The 23,880-nt window shown below is 44.2% G+C and overlaps 1 protein-coding gene across 1 annotated transcript; it reads left to right on the forward strand.

Moving 5' to 3' along the window:
* Positions 1-166: 166 nt before the first annotated feature.
* kcnj12a (potassium inwardly rectifying channel subfamily J member 12a) lies at positions 167-15,806 on the forward strand. The gene is made up of 2 exons (XM_041878138.2): positions 167-852; positions 10,007-15,806. The coding sequence occupies exon 2, from the start codon at positions 10,180-10,182 to the stop codon at positions 11,521-11,523; it is 1,344 nt and encodes a 447-aa protein (XP_041734072.1). The 5' UTR covers positions 167-852; positions 10,007-10,179; the 3' UTR covers positions 11,524-15,806.
* Positions 15,807-23,880: the final 8,074 nt, after the last annotated feature.

Below are 23,880 nucleotides of genomic sequence, written 5' to 3' on the forward strand. Positions count from 1 at the left end.
CTGTCCACTGACTGTGCCATGCTGTGGGAGTGGGAGAGAGAGAGAGAGAGAGACAGGGAGGGAGGGAGGGAGGGAGGGAGGGAGGGAGGGAGGGAAACGGTGGCTGCAAATGGCAGCTTCTGTGACACAACGAGAGAGAAAGGGAGTGGGAGAAGAGATGCAGGGAGCGAGTGAGTGAGAAAGAAACTGTGAGAGAAAGAGAGAGAGAAAGAGAGAGAGAGAGAACTGCTGCCAGCAGAAATAGATCAGATTGCAAATATTGATAGAGAGGCTGTTCAGCTAATAAGCAGAGGTAATTATCTTTTTTAATTCTCCATTTTTATGGGAAATGTGACAAAGGACTTCAATGTTACTAAAGATTCTCAATGAACAGAAGTGCTGAGGGAATTCAGAAGATGGGGACACAATGCCTTTTTTCACATTGGGAAATTGTTAGATACCTTTTTTACGCCCAACCGCGGAGGACAAACTGAGGACAGAGTGTTTCAGTCAAAGAAAAGAAAATGCACACATTTGTCATGATTCTGTTCTTTGTGGGGACCAATTGACCACAGTTGCATTTCATGTATGTGCAATGTATGTAGGGAGAACTCGCTGACTGACAACAACAGAGGAAGGACAGAAAGCAGATATAGAGCTCAATGATGAAGAAATTCAAAGGGTTTCTGTGTCTGTGGCTCAAGAGGATGGAGTGGTTCTACCCTTAGGAATCACAGAGGGAGAGATCAGCTCTGGTAGCTTAAACTCGGAGGGAGAATGATGCTTCACTTTGGTTAGCTGAGATATGAGCCAGGAGGAAACTGTGTTTCAGCTCAAAGTGGGGTAGAAGAAGAACCAGGTGGATAATATAAGGTAAGAAACTTCACATCATGTTTGACTCTGCTCTTTAATCGAATGCTTTTCCTCATCATTGGTGTGATATTGGAGGCGACAGCAATTACGTAATGGGGTTTAGTGTAATTATAAATACAATGTCCCTTATTTTGTCCAATCTAAATTCATATAGTACATGTATGTTGTTGTGTAAAAGAAAATGGCAACTCTTCTAGTCGATATGAAGAGTTTATTTCCAAAACGCTATATCCACCAATTTTTTACATTCGTGTTATTTCATCAGAAATGATTGCTTATAGGTACTTTCATGTGTGTATAAAATATTACTGTTCTCAGATTTTTTATTCATAGATTTTAGATGTGTATGAAAATGTTTTTAGTTTTTTTTGCAAAATGCTATATATCCATTGTTTAGCTGGAATGGAATGTTCGTATCCTGTATATTTGACCGTGATATGTGGTTTTCTCACCTAGCTATCTTGTGATGAATGCACTTACTGTAAGTCGCTCTGGATAAGAGCATCTGCTAAATTTTACATTTTAGTCATTTAGCAGACGCTCTTATCCAGAGCGACTTACAGTTAGTGAGTGCATACATTTATTTTCATAAATGACTAAAATGTCAAATGTAAATGTTTTACATACAGATCTCATATTACTGTATTGAAAAGAAAGTAACTTTTTTTTTATATATTGATGCCACCAATGTATCATTTGTACAGTTCTTTATTAAAAATGTAGTTTTTTGTTGCGTTTGACTGTGTAAAGCCTAGCTTATTTCTACTTATTTCTCTGAGAGTGAGGCGGATATATAGCATTTTGAAAAAAAAACATGATTATTTGTCTCTGAAATGAAACCATCAAGTGATACATTTTAAACAATACATATCTGTCATTGACCAACCCCATGCCATGATTAGATGATGAAAAAACACACCAATCTCTTTTTTATAATTTATTTAAGCAATAAAAGCTAATTTACCAACATTTCTGAAAATTGATATATAGTGTTTTGGAATGAAACTCTTCATATAGTGAAGTGTTCCTCATTAACAGCCCAGTATATGGGTCGTGTATATGATCCTTCTGACACCTACAGTATCACTTCACATCTACAGCTGGTATGAGATGGCTGTATGATGCTCAACTTACACCTGTTCCAGACAGTGCTACATCTAAAAATACATTGCAGTCCACATATGATGCATATATTCTACCCTCAGAATTATAAGCAAATGTCTGAGTACCAAATCAACACATATTTCTCTAAGGTTAAATCCATTAAGGAGATCATATACAATGATTATGGACCACTAGTTGCATTCGTGACAGGAGTTTTTGGCATGATGTGCACTTTGGATATACTTGAATATTCAACCGAGCATAATAACAATGTTTTATCATCGCAAAATGAAAATAGTTCATTTTTGATAATGCATGCAGGGTACCCTTGATCATGTACAGTGGGGGAAAAAAGTATTTAGTCAGCCACCAATTGTGCAAGTTCTCCCACTTAACAAGATGAGAGAGGCCTGTAATTTTCATCATAGGTACACGTCAACTATGACAGACAAAATGAGAAAAGAAAATCCAGAAAATCACATTGTAGGATTTGTAATGAATTTATTTGCAAATTATGGTGGAAAATAAGTATTTGGTCAATAACAAAAGTTTCTCAATACTTTGTTATATACCCTTTGTTGGCAATGACACAGGTCAAACGTTTTCTGTAAGTCTTCACAAGGTTTTCACACACTGTTGCTGGTATTTTGGCCCATTCCGCCATGCAGATCTCCTCTAGAGCAGTGATGTTTTGGGGCTGTCGCTGGGCAACACAGACTTTCAACTCCCTCCAAAGATTTTCTATGGGGTTGAGATCTGGAGACTGGCTAGGCCACTCCAGGACCTTGAAATGCTTCTTACGAAGCCACTCCTTCGTTGCCCGGGCGGTGTGTTTGGGATCATTGTCATGCTGAAAGACCCAGCCACATTTCATCTTCAATGCCCTTGCTGATGGAAGGAGGTTTTCACTCAAAATCTCACGATACATGGCCCCATTCATTCTTTCCTGAACACGGATCAGTCGACCTGGTCCCTTTGCAGAAAAACAGCCCCAAAGCATGATGTTTACACCCCCATGCTTCACAGTAGGTATGGTGTTCTTTGGATGCAACTCAGCATTCTTTGTCCTCCAAACACGACGAGTTGAGTTTTTACCAAAAAGTTATATTTTGGTTTCATCTGACCATATGACATTCTCCCAATCCTCCTCTGGATCATCCAAATGCACTCTAGCAAACTTCAGACGGGCCTGGACATGTACTGGCTTAAGCAGGGGGACACGTCTGGCACTGCAGGATTTGAGTCCCTGGCGGCGTAGTGTGTTACTGATGGTAGGCTTTGTTACTTTGGTCCCAGCTCTCTGCAGGTCATTCACTAGGTCCCCCCGTGTGGTTCTGGGATTTTTGCTCACCGTTCTTGTGATCATTTTGACCCCACGGGGTGAGATCTTGCGTGGAGCCCCAGATCGAGGGAGATTATCAGTGGTCTTGTATGTCTTCAATTTCCTAATAATTGCTCCCACAGTTGATTTCTTCAAACCAAGCTGCTTACCTATTGCAGATTCAGTCTTCCCAGCCTGGTGCAGGTCTACCATTTTGTTTCTGGTGTCCTTTGACAGCTCTTTGGTCTTGGCCATAGTGGAGTTTGGAGTGTGACTGTTTGAGGTTGTGGACAGGTGTCTTTTATACTGATAACAAGTTCAAACAGGTGCCATTAATACAGGTAACGAGTGGAAGACAGAGCCTCTTAAAGAAGGAGTTGCAGGTCTGTGAGAGCCAGAAATCTTGCTTGTTTGTAGGTGACCAAATACTTATTTTCCACCATAATTTGCAAATAAATTCATTAAAAATCCTACAATGTGATTTTCTAGATTTTTTTTTCTCAATTTGTCTGTCATAGTTGACGTGTACCTATGATGAAAATTACAGGCCTCTCTCATCTCTTTAAGTGGGAGAACTTGCACAATTGGTGGCTGACTAAATACTTTTTTCCCCCACTGTATGGAGCTTTGTCCAGCTGACAGCTGTCATTATCAAATCCACAGGGAACCTGTATTATCTGAGTGCATCTCCTAAAAGCACTGTACTCAAGATACAACCAAAGAGTTATATTATATTTAGCAATACCAAGAGCATTCAAGTTGATGTACAGCAGTGCTCTGTGTTTCCCAGATGGATCAATGGTCAGATCCTGCCTACCTGTCATCTCAATAGCACACCACAAACCTTAGCTTCATATTAAGTACATACCTGATGCCATTAGCTTGTATTGGATGAATCCATTCATTATACACACTTGATTTTACATTTGAATATGTGTTCAGATATGAAAATCTAATTTAAAATTCAAGACATTTAAGCTGTATTATATAATGTAGGCTACTCCTGGCCTACGCAGCATGTTGCACTATGTGCAATACAGATGTAAATCTATATTAGAGAATATGCATAATAAAGTTCATATTTTATATTTTTAAAAGTACTGAGTGGTTCTCTCAGTGACTAGAACATCGAATCACATACTAAGTGTAAGTGGGTATGAAACATGGACTACTTACATACTACATTTATTCAACTAGTGATTTCATCCCAAAACATTATATGTTGGTAAAGTAGCTTGTATTGTTTAAAGAAATTATGAAAGAGAATGGTGTGTTTTTTCACTATCTAATAAATGGCATGGGGTTGTTTAATGACAGACATGTATTTGTTTAAAATGTATCACTTGATGGTTTCATTTCAGAGAGACAAATAACCATGTTTTTTGCAAAACACTATATATCCGCCTCACTCTCAGAGAAATAAGTAGTACTGCTAGGTTTTACACAGTCAAATGTAAAAAAAATGACAACATTATTTTATAAAGAACTGTACAAATGATACATTTGTGACATCAATATAAAATAATAATAATAATAATAATAATAATAATAATGAAATACAGTAATATGAGATCTGTATGTAAAACATTTCCATTTTCCATTTTAGTCATTTAGCAGATGCTCTTATCCAGAGCAACTTACAGTAAGTGCATTCATCTTAAGATAGCTAGGTGAGACAACGACATACCACAGTCAAATATACAGGATATGAACATTCCATTTCAGCAAAAAATTTGATATATAGCGTTTTGCAAAAAAACACGTTTTCATACACATCTAAAATCTATGAATAAAACATATTTTCTGATTTAAAATACGCAAATGTGATATAGCATTTTGTAAATAAACTCCTCAAAATGTTCACTTGCTTGGTGTCATAAGCTAAGAGGTAAATTAACTACCTAAACAGCATGTGGTGTCCTTGCCATAGACTTTTATTGATCCTAGCCTTTGGGATGCCCCCTAGTGGGATTGGCCTGTAATCACTTAATTGATCAAGAGAATAAAGATGGATAAAAAACTGACCACGGGAGATATTCAGCCAGATTGTCTTTTCCAGTAACACATAAATGGAAGAGACGATGGGATGATCGTTAAATCAAATTAAACGGTGACAAAAAGAACACAGATTTGCCCTAAAGCAATGAATGATTATGATACACCCTGCATAAACACAAATACACACGCACACACACACACACTTATCTCTTTGGTTTCAGCTGAACAGTAACTTCAGATGGCTTCTCAAACACAAAATATTGTCCTAGCCGGTAGAGTTTGACTTATCAGTCTGTCTTTTATCAGGAGAGACACATACTGTTAAAGAAAATGATGGACTTTATCAGAGTTGACCTTTCCATTGCCATGGTCAAATCCTGTCTATGATAGAAATAGAATGAATAGCGGTCATTATTATATTGGCGAATGCATACAATGTAGTAACTGACTGCCCATGTAACTGCCAATGGCAGATGTACAGTACTGTACTACAAAGGCATGCTCCCTAATTGTGTCCACTGCAGTTAAGTGGTGAGCTACTCTATAGGAAAATATGTAGGTCATTTGAGACTATACGAGTGAAGAGGTGAGCCATAGGAAAATACAATGACACCTGATCCTGAGCTCTTCCTTGACAATGGACAAAGGGTGCTGGCCGCGATCCCAGTCGCCGTGTTCGATTTCCTGCTTTCCTTGAGATGGAGTGCCCCCTTTTCCTCCCTGCCTCGTGTTCCACCCCCCATCCTTTGTCATTTTTACACATAATCGAACCCCATTAGGATCATTCAAAAGCATTTCACCTTACCTGCGCACTCAAATCACCTCCATGCTTTGTTCACCTGTGTGTGATCCTGTGTGTGATCCTGTGTGTGATCCTGTGTGTGATCCTGTGGGTAATCCTGTGTGTAATCATGTGTGTAATCCTGTGTGTGATCCTGTGAGTAATCCTGTGTGTGGTCCTGTGTGTAATCATGTGTGTAATCGTGTATGTAATCCTGTGTGTGATCCTGTGAGTAATCCTGTGTGTGATCCTGTGTGTGATCCTGTGAGTAATACTGTATGTGGTCCTGTGTGTGATCCTGTGTGTGATCCTGTGTGTAATCCTGTGTGTGATCCTGTGTGTGATCCTGTGTGTGCAATGCAACTGTACTGAGTTATATTTGAGTAATAACCACATTGTGCTTTCTACAAAGATGCCCTCATGAGTTATACTTTGGTTGTTATTTCAGACATAACAAAGTCATCCTGAAGTCAGGTTATTTGAAAGTGAAAGGAATGACAATGAACGACTTACCAGAAATAGAAATGTAGCACAATTCTGTCACACAAGGTATGACTTCCCTCACGTGCCGTGGTATTCTTGGCATCGACTCTGCAGACCTGTCTTTTCACACACACACACAGAGGTATGCTGTATATGTTCCCTGGAACGTAAAGGAAACTACTACATTTTGCCACATTTCCATATCTCAATGAAAGCTATCTAACACATAAAGCAAATAGAGCTAAAGGCAGAGTTATAGTTGGTCTACTGGTCTCTCACGCATGTGTTGCATTTATAACATAGATAGATATAAAGTAAGGTAAGAGGATTGGTGACACTCTATACTGTATATCATGGTCATCCCCAAAGCCAACACCTCCTTTGGCCGCCATTCCTTCCAGTTCTCTGCTGCCAATGACTGGAACGAATTGCAAAAATCTCTGAAGCTGGAGACTCTTATCTCCCTCACTAACTTTAAGCATCAGTTGTCAGAGCACCTTACCGATCACTGCACCTGTACACAGCCCATCTGAAATTAGCCCACCCAACTACCTCATCCCCATATTGTTATTTATTTTGCTCTTTTGCACCCCAGTATCTCTATTTGCACATAATCTCTTGCACATTTAGCATTCCAGTGTTAATACTAATTGTAATTATTTTGCACTATAGCCTATTTATTGCCTTACCTCCATAACTTGCTACATTTGCACACACTGTATATATATTTTCTGTTGTATTTTTTGACTTTATGTTTTTTTACCCCATATGTAACTCTGTGTTGTTGTTTTTATCGCACTGCTTTGCTTTATCTTGGCCAGGTCGCAGTTGTAAATGAGAACTTGTTCTCAACTGGCTTACCTGGTTAAATAAAGGTGAAAAAATAAATAAAAAAAAGACTAATCTAGATTCAGCTGTGCTATAAAGATTTCACCAAAACCACCTACTGTCGGATCCGAAAAACCTTGGCATTCTAACATTCTCTGATACTTCCGAGCGACTTCTAAATCAAAGTCCACTGCCTGCAAACCTATTAATGCAGCACGTTGCTAAATACTTTCTTCAGCATAGATCTGGAGGCACTTAACTAATGACTTGAAGCACACACAGGGGGTTTTACTTTCATTTGGTATATTACTGGTATATTACTACAGATAGTATGATATGAGGACCATTGTTAGCTAGAAGATGACATAGGATACACACATAGTGAAATGCTGAATCCTTCCGTAGACTCTGTATTCATCTATGTACATTATAAACGGTGTTTTACGATATTAGTGATTAGGGAAAAAAATAGATTGGTTCAAATGATATATTGTAAGTGTGCTGTAACGGTAGTGGTGAGACGTTATCAGGGGATAATCAAATCCTTTGGAAGAGGGCACAAAAACAGACATGGCTATCTGACAAGGGGCTCTGTTAGACCTGGCTGTAGAGTACAGCCGACTGCTGTGTGTTCATGGTGAATAGAGCGAGACTGAGAGGCTGTGGTAGGGAGTGGGATGGACCGGAGGGATTTGGTAGTGCACGTCAGTGGACAGTAGTACACCGTCAAGCCTTCAGAGTGTTGATCCGGGGGATAGGGACGGGACAGGAACGTAGCCAGGTGATAAAAACTGGGGATCCAGAGGGACCTGTGGCTGGCTACTGGGGGCCTATAGACACTTTGACCCCGCTCTGCTGGTTACTCAGGAGACTGGACATGATGTGGACCAGGTGACGTCTGTGGCCCAGGTCACGTCTGTGGCCCTTGGTAGCCGAGGTCTAGTCAATTAGTAGACAATATCTACACAGAGGTGGATAAATCATTACAGATTGGCAAAGGTGTTTGTAAACCTAAGGCTAGTGTGTAGTATGGCATGTGTGTGGCGCAAAAGACGTCCACAAAATGTTATATACAGTGTGTGTTTCTCTGTGTGTTTCTCTGTGTGTTTCTGCGTGTTTCTGTGTGTGTGTGAGTAAATCTGTCATTCTTTAGTATGTACATGTTTAATTTCATTCTATACAAATCAAATGTTTTAAAATGTGAATGATTGATCCCTTAACCATGAGAAAGATTTCCGTCTAGTATTGGACATGCACACAAGCAGAGGGTGGGTAAATTCAGTATACATATACAGTATATATAGGAGGCGGTGGGAAAATGCTATAAATCTTACACCACCCCCGTTGCGTGATTAATAATATTGCAAATTATAGAGAATGAGGTCAAGTAAATGGAGCTTGAAACCTGGCTAAGTAGTGACAGAACATTTGAATTTTTAGACCAAGTGTGTCTCTCCCTCTCCCTCTGTCCCTGTGCTTAACATCTGGGATGGCGCAACCATGAAAACTGTGGCACAGGAGTCCCCTGGGAGTCCCGGATTAAACACATGCATGCACACACACAGGCAACAAAAAAAAAGACGTTCAAATGAAGTGCAATGCTGACACGACAGCCAGAAGAGCTCAGTACATAAATGAACACACCACTGAGACAGGAAGCTTTACCATGTTGAACTTTCCACTATGTCCTAGTGTTGAAGTAGCTGAGAACTGATCATTCTGCTGACCGTGTGTACTATAGTGTACAGAAGGCTGCAAAAATCGAACAGAAAATCATAAACAACTAGTGAATGATGTCTGGTTGCATCTCATCGGTGCTAAGCAAGTACATAACCGATAAAAGCACAGGAAATGCCTCGCGATAGAAGTGTCTGGATCTAGCTAGTTCCTCTCCACTTTGCCCAGCAATCAACAAAAATACTTCTGAAAGGGCCATTTGGAATGAATGTGTGAGTCGTGATCAGGCTTCTGAAGCAGGAGGTAAAGGGATGGGGTGGGGGACGGGGTGTGAGTCTGATGCCATTCATATTGAAAACGATTCATGATAAGAATCTAGCATCTTGTCAAGAGTCAAGGTAACAGCACTAAGGCCATAATAATAAGACCATAATGTACAAAACATTGAAGGAATCTTATACGGCATAGTGACTCTGTCGTAGCCGGCCGTGACCGGGAGACCCATGGGGCGGCGCACAATTGGCCCAGCGTCGTCCAGGATAGGGGAGGGAATGGCCGGCAGGGATATAGCTCAGTTGGTAGAGCATGGCGTTTGCAACGCCAGGGTTGTGGGTTCGATTCCCACAGGGGGCCAGTATGAAAAATAAAAAAATTATGTATGCACTCACTAACTGTAAGTCGCTCTGGATAAGAGCGTCTGCTAAATGACTAAAATGTTAAATGTAATGTAATGTATTGGTGTCAATGGATTATGTGAAATGTGGTTATGTGGCAATAACCTGAAGACTACCTATGAAAGTCCAGTGGCATAATGGATTATGTGTGCATGAATTACGCCAAATAAATGTCTTTGTAGTGCAGTTCCCCAGAGTCTTAAATGGTGGAGTATGATGATACTGATATGTGTAATATGACCGTTATTTCTAAGTACTGACATCCGTATCCCTCTCCTCTCTCCTCAGGGAGTGGTCGGCCCAGAGTACAACGACCCACAGCCCACCTTCTCCCTGGCTATGACCGGCTGAGATGGGGCTCTGGCAGTGATACCACTGGGAAGGACCTCTGAGTGATCAGACACTGGGACTCAGGGACCGCCCACCTACTCCGACCCTGCAGCCCGGCCTACGTGGCCAGCATGAGCGTGGGGCGGATCAACCGTTACAGCATTGTGTCATCTGAGGAGGAGGCGCTGCGGCTCACCAATATGCACGGCGGCAGCAGCGGTGGCATGAATGGCTTTGGCAACGGCAAGATCCACACGCGCCGCAAGGTCCGGAACCGCTTCGTCAAGAAGAATGGCCAGTGCAATGTGCAGTTCACCAACATGGAGGACAAGTCATCGCGCTACATGGCCGATATGTTCACCACTTGCGTGGACATCCGTTGGCGCTACATGCTGGTGCTGTTCACGCTGGTGTTTGTGCTGTCCTGGCTGGCCTTTGGCCTGGCCTTCTGGGTCATAGCGTTGCTCCACGGCGACCTTGACAACCCGGCTGGAGATGACAACTTCACGCCCTGCGTCCTGCAAGTCAACGGCTTCGTGGCCGCCTTCCTGTTCTCCATCGAGACCCAGTCGACCATCGGCTATGGCTACCGCTGCGTGACGGAGGAGTGTCCGGTCGCAGTCTTCATGGTGGTCTTCCAGTCCATCGTGGGCTGCATCATCGACTGCTTCATGATCGGCGCCATAATGGCCAAGATGGCACGGCCCAAGAAGCGGGCACAAACGCTGCTGTTCAGCCACAACGCAGTGATCGCCATGCGCGACAGCAAGCTGTGCCTCATGTGGAGGGTGGGGAACCTGAGGAAGAGTCACATTGTAGAGGCCCACGTCAGAGCTCAGCTCATCAAACCCCGGATCACTGACGAAGGGGAGTACATCCCCTTGGACCAAATAGACATCAATGTAGGCTTTGACAAAGGCCTGGACAGGATTTTCTTGGTTTCGCCCATTACGATTATCCATGAGATCGATGAGGATAGTCCGCTCTATGGGATTGGGAAAAATGACCTGGAGACAGCAGACTTTGAGATCGTGGTCATACTGGAAGGAATGGTCGAGGCGACTGCCATGACCACGCAGGCGCGCAGCTCCTACCTGGCCACGGAGGTGCTGTGGGGTCACCGGTTCGAGCCGGTGCTCTTCGAGGAGAAGAACCTGTACAAGGTGGATTACTCTCACTTTCACAAGACCTACGAGGTACCGTCCACCCCACGCTGCAGTGCCAAGGAGATAGTGGAGAACAAATTCCTGGTGCCCACCTCCAACTCCTTCTGTTACGAGAACGAGCTGGCCTTCCTCAGCAGGGACGAGGACGAGGAAGAGGATGTGGTGGGCGTGGGCGTGGGCAGTGGTGGCGGTGTCAGAGTGCTGGCCAACCTGAACAGTCCGGACCGGACCAGTCGACACGAGTTTGAGAGGCTACAGACCACTAGGGGACTGGACCAAAGGTCGTACCGCAGAGAGTCGGAGATATGACCCCTGACCTTTGACCTAACTGGGGTCAACTTTTGATACGTTTTCTTTCCTTCCAAGGGTAAAAATGCAGAACAATGCAAAGTGCCATAGGAAAAGCTGACTACTGTAATAGGATGGAAAGTAAATAGGGGGAAAGAGGGATGCTGTTTGGAACGAATAGGTGAAAGCAAGAGTACGCAGCTCGTAAAACTGTGGTAAAGAATGTCGTCAACAAAAGGAAAAGGCCAGTGAAGGACCTTATTCCTTCATGTAAACTTGAATATTTTTTTCATAATGTAATTTCAGTTGAGAGTGTTCAATGATGCATTGAACAGGTATTATGACAAGACCTAATAATCAGATCCTTGGTGTAAATATTATTGCTTAGATAAGTTATGTTTTGTGTGGAGTATTGTTTTTTCAAAAAGCATATTTATTTTAATTTTTTGCTATTTCAACTTGCTGTTAGGCACAAATGATAGTGTTACAGTTTAAAGCTACCCATAAGCTTCCCACATTGCTGGAATTCACAATCGCTGTAACGGAGTTCAATGACACATTGAAAATTCCTGTAAAAGTGCATTGCAGCATTTAGAAGCAATGAACCATGCTAAATCATCAAACCATCCATGAGCCATTGAAGCACAACATAGTTTCACAACTTGGACTTAATTTTAACCAGTTGTGATGAATACATATAATTTGCACTATTAGCCGTACTTAGGAGTAGGCCCTATAGTAATGCAGTAAATTAATTTAGAATGGGTAGGGGGGAACATCTCAAAATTCTATAAACTGAAAATAAATTGGTCATTTTGATACCCCTTGCTTAAAACATTAAAATAACACAGGATTATTCTGATCTCAACGAAGTTGGAAACAACTATAGGGAAAATATCATTATTTTATTTTATTTTTGTTTTATTCTCTTTAAAACGAATCTATGCACATCATTAATGATATCAGGGGACAGAAACTGAATGGAGTTCTGTAGAAGATGTTATGATGTCATCCAATCGTCATTGCATAATTCTACAAATAGAATGGGTTTGATGAAAGTGTGTCTGAACTTAATGAGGATTGAGGGCCTTCACATGTAAAACGTGTTTACCCTCTAATATCTTTAGAAGTAAAGAGCAATTATTGTATACTATCAAATCCCTTTTGATAGAAAAGTTCAAATAGTATGAGGTGCATGCAGAAAGAATGGGACTTTACCAGGTAAATTGATGTGTGTTAAAGGAATAATCCACTCATGATGATGGTGCAAATTACAATTTGCTTTTTGAAAGTCCTATATCTTGATTGCTGACATATAAACATTTCCGGACTGTATCAACAATGGACTAATGAAAAAAAAATACTAAATATCGTTTTTCAGTGTATTACTACTTCAAGTTTTGCTCAAAAACGGTCATCAATATTTTCCTAATGGTCTACAAGGGGTATGCATGTGGGACACGGTTACATTTTTTAAAATGATTAATCCCATGCTTTTAGAGACATACTGTAAGGGCCAAGCTATTAACCTCTATCAAGCACGAGAAACTATCTGTGATATGTTGAAAAAAGTATTTAGTTCATTTGATTCAATTACATCTAAGAAGCAATAGGCTTACATGATCAGGTGGATAGACAATATGAAAAGCAATAATACTGAAATGTACCTCCCTGTTATGTACTAAACATAAATGGTGAATGGCACAGAGCTGAATTAGGCTATCTAGAGTTTATTTGTGGAACCCACTTGGAGAGTCTAGTGACTCTATTCTCTTGTGGTGCACCTGTTATATAACTGGCACCATACTCATCTCTCTGACAGTGATGTTTCGAGGAGAGCTTTCACCAAAACATCACGCATAGACATCCTTCATCCTTCATTTACTGGAGTGCTCTTCAAAGTTAGAGAATTCAAGAAGTAGCTGAGCAGCTGAGTTAAGTTGGGTTTGGTACAACATTATAGTAAGAATGAGTACAATAATATGGGCAAAATTATTTGTAAGGTGTGTTGCTATGATATGGAAGCCTAAAGCTACCAAAACTCAATTTATAATGCAAATTGGATAATTATGCTTTGGAATGGAAGTAACAAAATGAGTCATAATTAGGAAAGGTAAATGTGTCTTGAATGTAAATAATCTAGGTTCAACTTCAAGCACAATATCAAGCAAAACATTTCTACATTCTAACCAAATAAATGTCATCTTTAAGTATCTACAGATTTGTTTTTGTCTTAGTTACATATACTGAGTAGTTTGTAATTTATCAGTATCTAGGTAAAGCAAGAAAACGAAGGTGCATGACAGACTAATTTTAATCTTTGGCATGAATCGTAGCATATGAAATGTATACCTTGAATTTATGCCTACCCATAATGCACTGCTCTACAAAATAGCACACAATTTATTATGCTGTGTCATGAAAAATATGAAGTATATTTCTTCCTCATTGAAATGTTGAGTTCATGTCCCCTAAGATACTACTTTTCCTCTTACACCAAAATCACTGCCCTTGTGTCTAAGAAAGGGGGAAATAGGAGGTATAGTACTGTAAGACTAGCATATCAAAGCAAGAAGAAAAACCATGGTGGTCATTCAGCTGGCTACAATGACTGATATTTTCTTAGTGGTCCTTTTATCCCAGGGGTATGCTTTGCCCTAAATAATTATATATAATGTGTTGCTTTTTAGAACCTTTAGGATAAGAGAGATTTTTGGGTGAGATGAATTAAGCCTTTTTGTCCCAATCCTAGCCGTTATGCTCATTGCCTTCTGGGAAGGCTCTGGTATCCAAATGTGTGACACCTTTGTACCTACTTATAATGTTTCGGTGGTATCCATGGTAAAGCATCATCAGCTTCTATGCTGCATCATCAGAATGCAAAATTCCATCATGCCTTTTTCTTTTTTATCTGAGGGATTTTGTTATGTTTTAATGTTACACAACCTGACCCCATGAAAACAGAGAATGCACTAGCTGTACACAACGTCAATAAACTATATTAGGTAACAGCTAAATACACACAAATCAACACATGTTTTAAAATTAAGTTATTTTTAATATGACAGTATTTCATTGTGATACAGTAGAACAAAGTCATCCATATTTATCGATTTTTGTACCAGAAGAAAATCTGAAGAAGAAAGAGGCAAAAATGTAATTCTTGTCTCAGGTTATCAATGATTTTGTTTCATTTCAGCACAGAAGCTTATGATTAAACAGGTATTTCTCTTAAAGGGATGATTGGAAAACCTTTGACCTCTGTAGAAGTCTTCCTATGGCCCAGGTGAAGAAATGTGCCCTGGGCTTTTTATTTTAATGAATAATGCAAAGTCAATTAAATTATTCAATTAAAACCTAATTGTAAATGAAAACTGGTTGGAGTGCATATTTTGTTAAATTAGCTTACTTCATGTACTTACCATTGTAAAACTGAAAACATTGGTATTACATTACTGTAGTAGCCCACAACACAACAGCGGCTGTGAATGAATGTAATATTCCACCATTTTGTTTCTCCCACCTAGCAAATTTCTATGTTGCGAATCAACCCTAAATGCCTGACTAATCAATCGACCAACTAACAGAGAGATGTATCATGATGACGAATGTGATCAGACTGAGATCACAGATCAACATCTGTGTTACCGCGTGACCAGATGCCTCTCTGGTCTATGGACAATTATTAGATCCAGTCGATCAATAAATCACTGTGACATACACTCACACAAACAGCCTGGCGGGTCCAGGTGCCTTTTGGGCCCCCAGGGACCCCAGGGACCAGAACTGGAGGCCAACCAAAGACAGATGTAGAGAGAGAGATCAATGGAGGAAACAGCAAGATGCATCATCATTACTCTACTGACAAAGAATAGAGAAAATGTTGGTTCTATTTCTAATACTCGTTTCAATGTCTCACTTCTGGGATTCTCTCTAGCGGATCACTAACTTGAAAAACCAATCACACAACGTCTGTTGGAGACAGACAGGTCGAGTGGCGAATGAGGTGAGCCCCTCCCCTCCTTTTAAGGCACCACTCGCCCCTCTGGTCATTGCGCCACTTTTCCTTGCGAAAGAGATCACCAACGCTCCTGAGGCTCTCCTCAGCACAACTTAATCCCGTCTTCCTACTGAACTGTTCTCAGGCGACCGTGAGTTTAACACTGCCGAATGTAGGACCTCAGCTCCTGTCGCTAGTATTGAGTACTGACCAAAAGGAAAGTTTTGCTTCGAGTAGAATTTATTTTCTACTCCTCAGTCTCCGGTAGAAGCTAGCGTCACACGGCTAGCTATCGAGACTTGGTTAGCCCACGCCGCAAGGCTTTAGCTAACTTGGCTAGCTAGCTGGAAAGCTAGGGAGCGCGTTGGAGGGAGCGCGTTGCTTACGCCCAGTTTCCAAGCCTTTAGCCCCATCTTGGGACTTGCCTATTGTGCTTGAGGCAATTTCACAGCAGCCTTTTGAGCCGCTGGAAAGCGTGGAGATGAAATCTCATCTCCTTTAAAACAGCTTTACTAATTGCCCTTACATCCGCAAAGCGAGTGAGTGAGCTGCACGCACTGTCAGTCCACCATTCGTGCCTACAGTTCTCCCCAGGGTTATCCAAGGTAATATTGTTGCCCAACCTCGTCTTTATGCCTAAGGTCAGTGGCAATTGCAATTGTCTGTAACGATTCCGGCAGTCTGAGTCGGTTCCTGTCTGTGTATTAGTTTTTCTGCTCGGGATCTCCAGTTTCCCGAGGGTTCTGGAACGCTCCCTGCCTGGTTGCCGGGCTACGTTGCTAGGCGGGAGCTCTCCTGATTTCCACACCTGCATTCCATCAGCAATCTGCACACCTGGCCCTGATCATCACCTTCATAAGCTCTGACCTGACATCCATTCCCTGCCGGATCGTTAGCCATGAACAGTATGTTTATCAGTGGATCAGCCTTAGAGCATGTAGCGTTAGTTTTGTTGTTTTGCACCTTGTTTGCTTGTTTTGTACTTACCTCCGTTTTGTTCCATCTGCAGTCACTCATCCGAACCTTCACCCAACCTCTGCCTGATGGTCGGCGGCTGCCGAGCCATTACTGGACCTACCACTGCACCCTCAACAACCCATCCACGCCACCCGCTCTGTTCCCTGGATTATTCAGCCTCACTCGTGGATCTATTAAATAAACACTCACCTTTGTTTCAACCTACCTTGTCCTGGTCTGCTTCTGGGTTCTGGCTTAGTAAACCGTGACAGAACGATCCGGCCAGTAATGAACCCAGCGGACCTGGACTCTGTTCGCCATGCCATTACCCATCAGGAGAAGATGTTGGGCCATCATAGCACGGTACTACAGGAGATCGCGTTGTCAGTTCGGAACCTTTCTACCGGTCTGACGGAGGTCCAGAACCAGCGCAAGTTTCCGGTGGAGGATCCACTACCGGTTTCACCCATCTCGCCTGCCGCTTCTGGAGCTGTGTCCTTCCGTGAGCCCAAGGTTCCGACGCCGGATAAATATGAGGGGGAGCTGGGAAGATGCCGTTCCTTCCTTATGCAGTGTGGGTTAGTGTTCGATCTACAGCCCTACTCTTATGCCACAGACAAGGCTAGGATAGCCTTTGTGATTGAGTTGCTGCGTGGTCGAGCGCTGGAGTGGGCTTCAGCCGTTTGGGAACGACAGGATCCCCTGCATGGCTTCATACCAGGGGTTCACGGCCGAGATGAGGAAGCTCTTCGACCATTCCGTCCGAGGGAGGGACGCAGCTAGGCGCCTGTTTTCGCTTTCGCCAAGGAACTCGCAGCGTGGCCGACTTCGTGATCGAGTTCAAGACGTTGGCTGTGGAGAGTGGGTGGAATGAGGAGTCTCTGCAAGCGGCCTTTTACCAGGGTCTGTCGGAGCAGCTCAAGGATGAGTTGATCTCCTATCCGGAGCCTAGTGACCTGGACAGCTTGGTAGCCTTGTCTATTCGGGTGGATAATCGAGTCCGAGAGCGAAGGAGGGAGAAGCAATGGGTCCCGTCCAACCGATCAGCTTCTCAGGTTCCAGTCGGGTCGGGATTGGACCAGAATACGTCCCGATCATCGTCCACCACACAGGATTAGTGGAGAGGTCCTGTCTCCCGATTCTGAACCCATGCAAGTGGGGCGGCACGGGTTAACCAAGGAGGAGCGCCAACACAGACGTAGGACTAACTGTTGCCTCTACTGTGGTGGTTCGGGATATTACCTCGCCACTTGTTCCCGGCGGTCGCCAAACTGCGCGGCTCGCTAAAGTTGGGAGGACTTTTAGCGAGCCAGTTTCGACCTCTCAATACCTCTGTCAGACCCCGTTTCCGGCTACCCTTATGAACAGGAATCAGAACTTAGCGATTAACGCTTTTATCGATTCAGGTGCCGATGGAAGCTTTCTTGATGCCGAGTTGGTGGAACAGCTGGGGCTTTCCAAGGAGCAATTGCCGGAAGCCATTGAAGCTACCACTCTGGACGGCAGTAGTCTGCGCACGTATCACGATGAGGACTGAACCGGTTAAGATGCTGTTGTCGGGGAATCATTCTGAGATGATTTCATTCTTCATTCTGCCGTCTTCCCATGTTCCTCTGGTCCTTGGATACCCCTGGCTGAAGGAACACAATCCCACGTTCGATTGGGTGACGGGCAAGGTAACGAGTTGGAGCCTTGATTGTCATGCTAACTGTCTCAAGACTGCCTGTCCCCATTCGGTTCCCAGTCAGGTGATTGAGGCTAAACCCCCCAGATTTGTCCCTGGTTCCCGAGACATATCACGATTTGGGGGAAGTGTTCAGTAAGCAGAAGGCTCCTGTCACTCCCTCCCCACCGACCATATGGATTGTGCCATCAACCTGTTCCCTGGAGCTGTCTACCCCAAGGGAAGGTTATACAGTATCTCCCGACCTGAACGTGAGGCTTTGGAGACCTACATCAAGGAGTCCCTAGCTGCTGGTCTCGTTCGTCCTCGTCATCACCCCTGGGGGCAGGATTCTTCTTTGTGGGTAAGAAGGATGGCTCTCTTCGACCGTTATTGATTATCGGGGGGTTGAATGACATCACGGTCAAGAACAAGTATCCCCTGCCCTTGATGAGTTCTGCCTTCGACTCCTTACAGGGTGCTACGGTGTTCACTAAGCTAGACCTACGCAATGCGTATCACATGGTCCGGATCAGAGAGGGGACGAGTGGTTGACGGGTTTCAATACACCGATGGGTCACTTCGAGTATCAGGTGATGCCGTTTGACTGACCAATGCTCCAGCGGTATTCCAGAGTATGGTGAATCGACGTCCTGAGAGATATGATCGGTCTCTTTGTGTTTGTTTACCTGGATGACATTCTGATCTTCTCGAAGGAACCTTCCGACCACGTCCAGCATGTCCGGCAGGTTCTGCAGCGATTGTTGGAGAATCGCCTGTTCGTGAAGGCCGAGAAGTGCGAAGTTTCACGCCCACACGACATCCTTCCTCGGGTACATCATCTCCAGGGAGAGATTAGGATGGACCAGGAGAAGGTTAGAGCGGTTCTGGAATGGGCCCAGCCCGGTACGAGATTGCAGCTCCAGAGATTTTTGGGGTTTGCGAATTTCTACCGCCAGATTCATCCGGGATTACAGCCGTGTGGCCGCTCCGTTAACTGCCCTTGACTTCCAGTATCAGGACCTTCAAGTGGAATCCGGAGGCGGATCGAGCGTTTCTGGATTTGAAGAGGCGATTCACCAACGCACCGATTCTCTCTCAACCGGACACGGCCCGCCAGTTCGTCTTGAAGTGGACGCGTCTGATGTGGGAGTTGGCGCCATCCTGTCGCAGCGATGCTCCACGGACAGTAAACTCCATCCCTGCGCCTACTACTCTCGTCGCCTTTCGCCTGCGGAGAGGAACTACGATGTGGGTAACCGGGAGCTTCTCTCGCGTGAAACTTGCCTTGGAGGAGTGGCGCCACTGGTTGGAGGGGGCGGAGCAACCGTTTATTGTCTGGACTGACCACAAGAATCTTGCTTACGTGCAATCGGCTAGACGTCTCAACTCCCGTCAGGCCAGGTGGGCGTTGTTTTTCGGACGATTCAATTTTTTCCCTGACGTTCCGACCTGGATCTAAGAACGGCAAGGCGGACGCCTTGTCCCGGATGTTCTCCAAGACGGAAGAGAGAGTGGGTCCAAGACCGAGACAATTCTCCCCCGGAACTGCGTCGTGGGAGCAGTTATGTGGAAGATTGAGGAGGAGGTGATGGCGGGCCTTCGGACGCAGCCCGGTCCCGTAACGGTCCACCCGGTCAGTTGTTTGTGCCTGAGTCGGTTCGTCCTGCTGTCCTCAAATGGTCCCACGCCAGCAAGATGGCTTGTCACCCTGGCGTGGCTCGGACGATGGCGTTTCTTCGCAGACGTTTTTGGTGGCCCGCCATGGCCGAGGATACTCGGGGTTTTGTTGCTGCCTGTCCAGTGTGTGCGCAGAATAAGAGTACCAATCGGCCCAGCTCTGGACTACTTCACCCCCTTCCTATTCCCCGCGACCATGGTCGCATCTGGCCCTGGACTTTGTCACTGGGTTGCCCTCTTCTGAGGGGAACACGGTCGTTCTGACTATCGTGGACAGATTCAGCAAGTTCGCCCACTTTGTGCCAATTGCCAAGCTTCCCTCTGCCTCGGAGACGTCCGAGATCCTGGTTAGGGAGGTTTTCAGGGTCCACGGTTTGCCCAGTGATATCGTTTCCGACCGTGGCCCTCAGTTTACCTCTGCTGTCTGGAAGTCCTTCTGTTTGGCCATTGGAGCTACAGTCAGTCTCACATCTGGTTTTCACCCCCAATCTAATGGTCAGGCGGAGAGAGCCAACCAGAAGATGGAATCCACGCTACGCTGCCTTGTCTCCTCCAACCCCACCTCCTGGGTCTCTCAGTTGCCTTGGGTTGAGTATGCCCACAATACTCTCCCTACATCTGCCACTGGGATGTCTCCCTTCCAGTGCCTGTATGGCTACCAACCTCCCTTGTTCCCTTCTCAGGAGAAGGAGCTCTCAGTGCCCTCTGTTCAGGCCCATATTCGTCGTTGCCACCGGACCTGGCATCGGGCCAGAAAGGCACTCCTTAGAGTTTCGGACCGGTATCAGCTCCAGGCGAATCGTCGCCGGATCCCCGCTCCCACCTATACCATCGGAGATAGGGGTCTGGTTGGCCACACGGGATCTTCCTTTACGGACTGAGTCTAGGAAGTTGTTACCGAAGTTCATTGGTCCGTTTGTGGTGGAGAAGGTGATCAATCCGGTGGCAGTTCGACTCAAACTACCGAGGACGCTCAGAGTCCATCCCACCTTTCATGTCTCCTGCCTCAAGCCTGTTTTCCTCAGTCCTCTGTTGCCTCCTCCGCCTCCTCCTCCTCCTCCTCGGATGATCGGAGGTGGTCCTGCCTACACGGTGCGACGCATCATGGATTCCAGACGGCGGGGCCGGGGTTTCCAGTATCTCGTGGACTGGGAGGGGTATGGTCCTGAAGAGAGGAGTTGGATTCCGCGGCGACAGATCCTAGATGCTGACCTCATTCGTGACTTCTACCGCCTCCATCCTGGCGCTCCGGGAGTCCGCCCGGTGGCGTCGTCGGAGGGGGTACTGTAACGATTCCGGCAGTCTGAGTCGGTTCCTGTCTGTGTATTAGTTTTTCTGCTCGGGATCTCCAGTTTCCCGAGGGTTCTGGAACGCTCCCTGCCTGGTTGCCGGGCTACGTTGCTAGGCGGGAGCTCTCCTGATTTCCACACCTGCATTCCATCAGCAATCTGCACACCTGGCCCTGATCATCACCTTCATAAGCTCTGACCTGACATCCATTCCCTGCCGGATCGTTAGCCATGAACAGTATGTTTATCAGTGGATCAGCCTTAGAGCATGTAGCGTTAGTTTTGTTGTTTTGCACCTTGTTTGCTTGTTTTGTACTTACCTCCGTTTTGTTCCATCTGCAGTCACTCATCCGGAACCTTCACCCAACCTCTGCCTGATGGTCGGCGGCTGCCGAGCCATTACTGGACCTACCACTGCACCCTCAACAACCCATCCACGCCACCCGCTCTGTTCCCTGGATTATTCAGCCTCACTCGTGGATCTATTAAATAAACACTCACCTTTGTTTCAACCTACCTTGTCCTGGTCTGCTTCTGGGTTCTGGCTTAGTAAACCGTGACATTGTCTCATCTTAGAGCTTATGGCTTTGCACCCATCGCCCTTCACTTTTACGGAAGAACAGTGTCTCCACTGTTTATGTCCAGTACAGCTTTGCATATCTACTTGGATAAAACGAGAGCATGTTGAAAGAGTGACCAGCTCTTTGTGTCTTGGGCATCCCCCTGCAAGTGTGGGAACCTCTCTCATCAATGGCTATCCCATTGGATAGTGAAGGCTATTATATTGGCTTAAAATAGCAAGGGTTTATAGCCCTGGAGGGACTGAGGGCTCATTCCACCAGAGGTAGGCAATGTTCTAAGGCATCTCATTGTGACAGATTTGCAATAAGGCATGTTGGGCCACTCCCTATGAGGTTTTACTGACTGGATGTCACTGCACCTTCGTTGGTGCATACTGTTCTCAGTGTCGGAGACTCTGAGGGGTGATGCTGTTGGGACTACACTGACTTCGGAGAGCATGTCTGCGATATGCGAATTGGCCATATCCCATAAGTGAGACATCGAAACGAGTATTAGAAATATAATTTAGGGTTACTTGCGTAAGCCAAGTTCTACGAGAATATGAGTGAGATGTCTCACCGCATTTCCATGTTCGCAAGAGCACAAGGAAGAGAGGCATGCTTGAGAATGACCAGAGGACGGGCGATTTTAAAGAACTGATTGTAGCACTGAAAGATTCCAAACAGTGGGCAATTATTTCAGGTCTGGTACCATCGCTGGGCCGCGGGTGTGAAAGATTCAGCAGGCTACTGGCATTACACAGCTGGCTAAAAGATTACTGTAGCTCTGTTTGACACCTTCTGTAAACAGAAGATACTCTAAAGGAATGACGGAGTCCATCCAAATCATCTTGGCTCCTGGACTCTGTCCACGCATTTCAAGGCTGCATTGAGACAATGATTTATCAATGACCCAAGACCAGCTCAGTTAATCCCTACCATTGTGTCGCTGAGTTATCATAATGCTGCAGCAAATGTAAATTATCCCAGGGGCGTTGGCAGACACAATGTAAGTAACTTAATTTATGTCCCCCTAACTGCCCTGAATGCCTCTGTTGATCCTACAGCTATTGTATGCAGTAATCATGTGCCTATGAACCAGAGTTATACTGTTAGCACTGAGGAGGTGTGCCCTAGTAGGAAGTCCACTGTGTGCTGCTCACCATGCACTATAATCTAAAAAATAAATAACGTGAGCATGTCTACATCTGATAAGCTTCCCAGTAAAGCAATAAAAAACAATCAAGCATCCCAGAAAAGTGCTAAAAATAACCCACATTAACATATGTAGCTTAAGAAACAAGGTTCATGAAGTCAATAACTTGCTAGTAACAGATTACATTTATATTCTGACTATCTCTGAAACTCACTTAGATAATACCTTTGATGATACAGTGGTAGCAATACATGGTTATAACATCTACAGAAAAGACAGAAATGCCAATGGGGAGGTGTTGCGGTCTATATTCAGAACCACATTCCTGTAGCTTAGAGAGGATCTCATGTTAAATACTGTTGAAGTAATATGGCTACAGGTTCATCTGCCTCACCTAAAGCCCATTCTTGTGGGAAGCTGCTATAGACCACCAAGTGCTAACAGTCAGTATCTGGATAATATGTGTGAAATGCTTGATAATGTATGTGATATCAACAGAGAGGTATATTTTCTGGGTGATTTCAATATTGACTGGCTTTCATCAAGCTGCCCACTCAAGAAAAAGCTTCAAACTGTAACCGGTGCATGCAACCTGGTTCAGGTTATCAGTCAACCTACCAGGGTAGTTACAAACAGCACAGGAATGAAATCATCAGCATGTATTGATCTCACCTTTACTAATGCTGCAGAAATTAGCTTTAAAGCAGTATCCAAATCCATTGGATGTAGTGATCACAATATAGTAGCCATATATAGGAAAACTAAAGTTCCAAAGGCTGAGCCTAATATAGTGTATAAGAAGTCATACAATAAGTTTTGTAGTGATTCTTATGTAAATAATATGTGCTGGTCTGTGGTGTGTAATGAGGAGCAACCAGACGCTGCACTTAACACATTTATGAAATTGCTTATTCCAGTTACTAATAAGCATGCACCCAATAAGAAAATTACTGGAAAAACTGTTGAATCCCCTTGGATTGATGAGGAATTGAAAAATTGTGTGGTTGAGGGGGATAAGGCTAAAGGTATGGCAAATAAGTCTGGCAGCACAACCGATTGGCAAACATACTGCA

The sequence above is a fragment of the Coregonus clupeaformis genome, chromosome 1, assembly GCF_020615455.1.
Source record: "Coregonus clupeaformis isolate EN_2021a chromosome 1, ASM2061545v1, whole genome shotgun sequence".
Classification (NCBI taxonomy): domain Eukaryota; kingdom Metazoa; phylum Chordata; class Actinopteri; order Salmoniformes; family Salmonidae; genus Coregonus; species Coregonus clupeaformis.

What these genes read in the sequence shown, in the direction of transcription:
- kcnj12a (XM_041878138.2), top strand. Translation starts at nt 10,180, where the DNA reads ATGAGCGTGGGGCGGATCAACCGTTACAGCATTGTGTCATCTGAGGAG.